Raw genomic sequence first — 7,500 nt, 5'->3', positions numbered from 1 at the left:
AGAGCAGGTATTACTGAGTACTATCATCTTCAACATGAAATAATCTGTATCTCGCTTATACATCCGAAGTTTAAAAATCCGACATTTAGGTAACATTCGTATTGAATTGGTCTTTACAACGGTAACTGCCAATTTCAAATCAATTCAAATTGCCCCCTGCTGTGATGTACCGACCGTTGAGCGAAATGTAACGGAAATATTTCAATCCTTCCTTATAAGGCTATTTTTAAACAGTGCTTCGTATGTGATATACGTATATATTACCACGTAAACTAAAACATATTATCAGGGAGTCTCGATCAAAGCATATTTCGTGTGTAAAAGGACACAAAACATACATTTTTTTTTAGATATATTTCACAAAATATTTCGTCATAAATCACGGTGATATAATTTTTTCCTGATATTGGTATAAAAGTGTTCCTTGAACATTCACGAACTCATATCTATGCGCAATGTCATAATTAAATGCCTTATGCACGATTGCCGCAAGCAAAAGTCCACATAGGTGTACCTGGGCGCTCAATAGCGACGTACCTCTCCGGGTGCTGAGGGACTCGCACGCCGGCTGCAAGACAACGAGCCATAGCAGGCGGTTAATACTCGTTTGGTAGTTTCCTCATCCATGTACCTATACTATACGCTAACTATCTCAATTTAACCCCCTCCTCCCCCCTCTCTCAGGGACGGTCCCCTTAATTCCATTAAATTTCTCCTGTCTGACTTAAATTTGGACATTGGACATCGTAGAGTTATTGGGGCTCTTTCAGTCTTATACAAGATTGTAACTGATAATTCACATCCCCTTTATAAGTTTTTACCTGATTTTTATCAACCTGCAAGAATTACCAGAAGTTCTATGACCCTCAATTCAATGACATTTGATGTAAGTCGATCGTCTACAAGTCAGTTTTCTAGATGCATTTTTACTGCTATTTGTAGATTTTGGAATAGATTGCTTTCAGAGATTGTAACTTCTTCGACTCTTGATAAATTTAAAACGTCAGCTAACATGTTTTTCTTACGTAATTAGCTGACTTTCTTTTATTCATTCTTTCTTAGCTGTATCTTGACCTGCACTGACACCTTTGGTGGTATAAATCTTGATTTTTTCAGTGTGGCTCATTATATAGCTTAATATAATAATAATAATAATAATAATAATAATATCCAATATCTTTATTTTGTTTTTTATATGATATTCCCTTTTATCATTAGGGTGAAGTTCCTGCTGGTGGTCGTGTCCTGCACATCACTCCATCTAGGTTCACACGGACATCTCAAAGCCGTACATGGAACACTGGCAATGGATCTCCAGATGCCATCTGCTTTGCTGTGGACAGACCAGGCATTGTTATTGCTGGTGTATGTGTATATGGTGGAGTGGGTACCTATGATTATGAAGTGGAGCTGATGGATGAGAGTGGAGGAGGTGGCCAGGATCCGTCTCACACCATGGAGAGGTGGAGTGTCATGGAGGTGGCCAGAGGTACCTTTGGGCCAGATGACTCGGTTGCAGATATTGTTGAGATTAAATTTGAACGGCCAGTGCCAGTCAAGGTAAGAAAACGTGGCTGTCTTGTGATTATGAACGATGAAGACATTTGCTTTAGCTGTACTATTCCTTTTTATATTACCTTTTCATCTTTTCATCATATATTGCGTTATAGTTGTAATAGATACCTGTCATTTTATTGTAGTTAATGCTGCTCAGTATTGATATTGGATTTCTTTTAACAGGAAGGGGTGAAGTATGCGATTAGACTTTGTAATCATGGTGGAAGAACTAGCAATGGTGATGGGGGCCTTGCATCAGTAAAGGGACCGGACGGCACCACCTTTACATTTTCAGCTTGTAGCTTGTCAGTCAATGGAACTAATCACATCCGAGGCCAGATTCCTCACATAATGTATTACAGGTGAATTAGACTAGAGTTTACAGTATCACAGATCATTTAGGTAGTCATTTCAGCAATGTAAAACGGTTAATTTCTTGTCAATGTATGTTTACCATAAAAAGGTATGTTTTTATAAAGAAAGAAAGATTCATTTATTTTCCTTGAATATTTTCAGCACTCCTCAAGACCCAGAAAGTCAGCAGAGTACAAGAGAAATAGCTGAGCAGCAAGCACGAAAGTCTGCTTTAGCCATGGTGGGGAGCATTGTGCGGGTAGCAACTGAGCTGATGATTATGGGCCTAGGGGTAGGTGATGAGACAGCTGTGGAGGTATTAGGAACAGCTCCCCTTATAACCATGTTGCTTCCACTGGTCTTGTCACATATTGGGCCTGTTGCCACATCAGATCCAAGGGTAAGTTTTTCTTTATTTATTATCAAAATGAATTTTGGTTTTGAGCCTTTATGATTTTTTTCAGGATAGGAGAGTGAAAATTTGTAGTGTTATACTCATGTTTGAAATACACTAACACTTCTAACTATATCTTGCTCTAATACATAAGTACTGTAAATCACAGTTTTTCCTGCAGCTGCAGTTTATACTATTCAAATTTTGGGTTCTATAACTTCAACAGCTGTTTTATACACCAGAAAATATATTAACACATATTACACAATGAACCATCTAATTTTTTAAAGGATATGGCAACAACCCCTCACATACAAATGAGAATGTTGAGAAATTATCATAAACTTGTAAATAAAACAGCAAATCATTCTCATCATATAAAACTTTTAAACATATATTTAGATATTTTCATATCTAGATATATAGATAATGCAAAGACAATGATGACCTTGAAGGTAAAGTCTGATACATAGTAGCATGGTGATTGGAAGGGAAATGTAGAAGAAAAGATATGGGTTGAAATATAATATGCAGTGCCAGAATTAGTGCATCACACTCATTATATTCCATTTACAAAAAAAGAAAGGGGTAGGATAGTGAAAAAGGTAATTGGGAAAGAACTTCAGTTTTTGACAGACCATGCATAATCCTGTTGAATAGGGCTGCACAGGGAATGGCAAGCCACAATTTTGATGAATAGAACTTTAAGGGTAATTTATTGACATGTAGTGTAAAAGAGAGAAAATAGTTATTCAATATATTTTTTTCACCCTTACAGAGTGCTGTAACAGTGCTTGGTCTAATCCAGGAAATCTTGCCCCATGTAGCAGCACTAAACAACCTGAGCCTTGTCACACAACAGACAGCTATCCCAGAAACAATAGAGGGTTGCCACACCACCACCAGCCACCATTATGCCTGGGTTGAGAGTGACCATCCTTATAAGCCAGCAACTGTTGCCAATTATAGGTAATTAGGCCTTCTTGGTTTTTAATTGTAGTTAGTATTGCAAGAAAAATACAAACTTCTCTCACATGAAGTGATTGTCATGTAAGGCAATACATGATGTTGCCTTATAGTAGAAATATATTCCATATTTTGTTAGTTATTGCAACTTTGCATAAACTCTTATTTCAAATTCTGAACAGTTTGAAAAGGAATGTTTGTGTGTAATTTGCAGAGTGAGTTTCCCCAGCTCTGTTCAGTGGATGACCTTGGAGTTCGACCCCCAGTGTGGTACTGCACAGCCAGAGGACTCATTACAGGTGATTCGCACTATCACTTGGTGTTTCATTTTACTTAACTGTTTATTTTTTTCTTATTATTATTATTATTATTATTTGATATTAGCTCAAGGGAGTTATTGGTTACCTTGTATTTCAAAGTATCTAGAATTATATGTGCAAAATGAAGAATTTTTCATGACAGACTGACAGTAGTGAAGTGAAGGAAATCCTTCAATGTTTTCAATCATATCCATATAAACTCCAGTTACAATTTTGTGTTCAAGTTCTACTTATAATGCCAAAGGAGCATTTGGGAGAAGTGCCAGTGTCCACTGACATTCCTATGCTACAGGCCACTAGCCGCTTTTTAATACCATGATCACTAGGTTAATTACTGAAATGCATGATTACATAGACATTTATAGCTAAAGCTCCAAAAGAGGCAATATTTTTCAGTGAATTAATCAAAACTTATTCATTACCAGGTGTACGTACCAAGCCTGAGCGGTACAGAGGTAGACATTGGTTCAGCTGGGCTGCCCATGTACAGTGATGGCCAAGAGCGAGGAACAGCCGTGTCACAGGACCAAGAGGGAGCTCCTCCTCCCTACTGGGCTGTTCTGAATAAATTTTCTGGTACTCAGAACTGGCCACATCAAACAGTAATTCTTCCAGGTGAATATTGGAGCTTTTCTTTCTTTCTTACCCGATGCCTTGCATTTTGCTATTACGCTAATGTTGATATATGTACTGAATGTTTGTCAAAACTAGGAAGAGTGTTTATGGACATTATTTTCTGTCTGCAGGACATGAAGTCATGTTCTCCCTAGAAACAGCTTCTGATTATGTAAAAGACGAAAGAGCCAACACATACGGTTTTCGGGTCCTCATTGTGGGTTACGAATGGCCACCAACTCCTCCAGATTCTCTAAGACACTTGGAGAAAGAGTTGTCTTACTTGGGAGGACTGTGTTCAGCATCACTTATCAAGAAGGACCTCTGCTTGCCACCTATTGCAGGTAACCTCGCAAATGTCATGTTTCTTAAGGTATAAGATCTTATGGAATAGTTAGAGCTTAAATTTATTGTATTTCAAGATTCTTCTTGCTTTCTCTCTCTATGAATTTCTAACCAATTTTTTTTTTGTATTAACCAGGTGATGAATTGGATGAGGATATGGAACTAGTTGAAGAGATGTCATTGCAGGTGTACCGAGCTCACCCTGGGCTACTGAGTAAAGGGTTTGCCCTCTCACATCCTCCAACTATTCACCAAGCTCTTGATGGCGTCATTCCATTCAGGTAAGACCACCTTGGAAATCCCTGACTTGCTTTTCTAATGGGATCAAAATTATGTGTTGATTTTTTCATTGATTTTATTTATTCACTTATTTAATTAGTTATTTATGTATTTACTTTTCTTTATTATCATAAGGAAGTTACTATTTGTCACATTGATAAGCTAGCTTCTTAGCTTATATGTTATTGTCTTTTAAGTAAAAGTGAAGGAGATATTGTTGTGCTTGTAACTCGAGTGTCTAACAGAAACTATATTGTATTTCCTTTAATTTATTTTTTTCCACTTTTTTATGTTTTTTTTCTTTCTTTCTTTCTTTTTTCTTTCTGTCTGTTTTTTCCTTTTATTTTCATTTTTTTAATAGTAATGAATAAATGTAAGGCATCAATGGGATTAGGTTAATAAATATACAAAACTTTTTTCAAGTTATTGAAAACTCTTCAGTGCTTCAAAATAACGATAAAGTGAAATACAATGAACAATGATTACTGAACCTTTTTTTGTGTGCATATCCTCTGAAAATGTTGCATTGAAGTGAAGATAAGCAAGCTTATGCTGCACATGGAAGGTTATCCATATATACCCATTCATGTAATCCACACACAAAAATATTTGTCATTTTCATAGCTCGACACACACCAAAAATATAGATATATATAATGTTATCATAGCTCAGCACTCATGCAAAAAAAAAAATGTACATTGTTTTCAGAATTGTGCCATATCTTTCTCTGTATTAAGTACATATCCGACATAAAAATGCAACTCATCACTTCATTTACTTATCTACCATTATTAGATTATACATTTCTTTTCTTGAATGTTCCAGTATACTCATACAAGTCACTCTACAGTCTATTCGGTTGTAATAATAACCATCATTTAGCTTCATAACTTGTAACCTTTAAATTTGATATTAACAGACTTCCTATAATTTTCATTATTTAAGAAAAGAAATTCTTTTGTTTTATTAATACTTTCATATCTTTTATTAGCTGTAAATATCCTTTTTGCCATCTTTATCAAATATCCATGTCAACTGTAGTTAAAATACAGAAGTCATAATCCCTGAAAGCCATTGAAAACATGTTCATGGCCATGTTTTACATGCTTACAAAGTTAGAAAACAAGTTAATAGTTTTTGTTATATATACATACAAACCAGGATTATAGACTCATATATGGATTTCATACCTTACAAACTGAAAAAAATATATAGGGATGTTAACAATGCAGTGTGCTTGATCAATACAGCCTATCCCAGACATGAACATTTTATCAATTAGTCAGGGAGAGTTAGGGCGGGACAAGATTGGCGTAGATATGGGTCTTGTTTCACCTCTGTGCCATCAGTGATTTTGCTATCCTTTTTTCTTTTGCTGCTTTCTTGGCACTCTTGAGTTCCATCAACACTCTCCTGTTCAAAATGATAATTATCTTGGCTCCCTGCAGCCCCCGTGTTGTAGGTGCTGCTATCACGCTTATTGTCATGACTTTTAATGCTCTTTAATCTCCTGGTGGAACCATTTCCATCACTATATTGAGAACATCTGGCAAAGTCTTTCATCTCTTGAGCATTGTCAAAGACAATATGTATTTCTGTTTCTTGGTATCTCTTGGGATCTGGTTGAACCATTGCCCAAGCACCTTGACCTGTGGAAAAGTAGAGAAAATTATTTTTTTTGCTGCTCTCTCTCTCCTCTCCCTCCCCTTAACCCTAAACCTCACCCTAACCTACCCCCTAAACCTCACCCTAAAACTCCCCCTACCCCTCCCCCATCTCCCCCTTTCCCTCCCCTTTCTGCCCCTCTCCCTTCCCCCTCTCCCTCCCTTCCCCAATCTCTCTCCCTTCCCAACCTCTCTCCCTTCCCCAACCTCCTTCTCTCTCTCTCCTCTCTCTCTCTCTCTCTCTCTCTCTCTCTCTCTCTCTCTCTCTCTCTCTCTCTCTCTCTCTCTCTCTCTCTCTCTCTCTCTCTCTCTCTCTCTCTCTCTCTCTCTCTCTCTCTCTCTCTCTCTCTCTCTCTGTTTTGCTCTTTATATCATTCATATTCTCTTTCTCTCACTCTCTCTTTATTTTTTTATTTTTTTCTGTCTTTTCCTCCCCTTTTCTTTCTACCTTTATCCCCTCCCTCTCTCTTCCCCACTTCTCCTCTCTCTCCTATCCTGTGTCTCCCTTCTTTAATGCTTGTACCAAAGAGTCAAGCCAACAAACCTCCGCTGGAAGGTGCAGGAGCACTGAACGATTGGTAGTCAGACCCTGAGTGTGAGGCCAAGTTCCTCTGCCTGATTCTCCGCCAGGCCACAATAACACAGGTGGAAATGACAATGAGGAGGACAGCAAAGAGAATAAGCATCACATTTGTCATCCTGTTGTTCCTAAAGCAGAATTGCACCAGGAAATAGTCAATGCGGAGGCGGTCTGTGCCACCAGCCTCTTTAAGGCACTCGCCCTGCTGAAGCCACTGCTGATGAATTTTGTCTTGGTAGAGTTCCTTGGATGGGAAAAGGAATGTTAGATTATTTGGGGGATCTAAATTATTAGTAGGTATGTTAGGTCACCGGTATTAGAAAAGGGAAAAAGCAAATAGTTAGCAAATTTCTTTAAGTGAATATATCAAGGATCCTTAGAAAAATGAGTACATCATATCAATGCGGTAGTGCATTATTCCATCT

The 7,500-nt window shown here is 37.6% G+C and overlaps 2 protein-coding genes across 2 annotated transcripts in view; one reads left to right on the top strand and one right to left on the bottom strand.

Moving 5' to 3' along the window:
• Window positions 1-7,500, top strand: part of hiw (MYC binding protein highwire) — a 169,007-nt gene that overhangs the window by 60,860 nt on the left and 100,647 nt on the right. The window contains exons 22-29 of the mRNA XM_070132513.1: window positions 1,219-1,560; window positions 1,741-1,919; window positions 2,074-2,311; window positions 3,084-3,274; window positions 3,486-3,570; window positions 4,017-4,206; window positions 4,338-4,550; window positions 4,688-4,832. Coding sequence (XP_069988614.1) covers window positions 1,219-1,560; window positions 1,741-1,919; window positions 2,074-2,311; window positions 3,084-3,274; window positions 3,486-3,570; window positions 4,017-4,206; window positions 4,338-4,550; window positions 4,688-4,832 — 1,583 coding nt within the window. The remainder of the gene's footprint in view (window positions 1-1,218; window positions 1,561-1,740; window positions 1,920-2,073; window positions 2,312-3,083; window positions 3,275-3,485; window positions 3,571-4,016; window positions 4,207-4,337; window positions 4,551-4,687; window positions 4,833-7,500) is intronic.
• Window positions 5,788-7,500, bottom strand: part of LOC113828272 (uncharacterized) — a 9,005-nt gene continuing 7,292 nt past the window's right edge. The window contains exons 6-7 of the mRNA XM_070132174.1: window positions 7,040-7,319; window positions 5,788-6,480 (exon numbers count right to left, since the gene is read on the bottom strand). Coding sequence (XP_069988275.1) covers window positions 6,110-6,480; window positions 7,040-7,319 — 651 coding nt within the window. The 3' untranslated portion in view covers window positions 5,788-6,109. The remainder of the gene's footprint in view (window positions 6,481-7,039; window positions 7,320-7,500) is intronic.

The sequence above is a fragment of the Penaeus vannamei genome, chromosome 17 (assembly GCF_042767895.1).
Source record: "Penaeus vannamei isolate JL-2024 chromosome 17, ASM4276789v1, whole genome shotgun sequence".
NCBI classification, from domain to species: Eukaryota; Metazoa; Arthropoda; class Malacostraca; order Decapoda; family Penaeidae; genus Penaeus; species Penaeus vannamei.
This window is presented reverse-complemented; position numbering and strand designations above follow the sequence as displayed.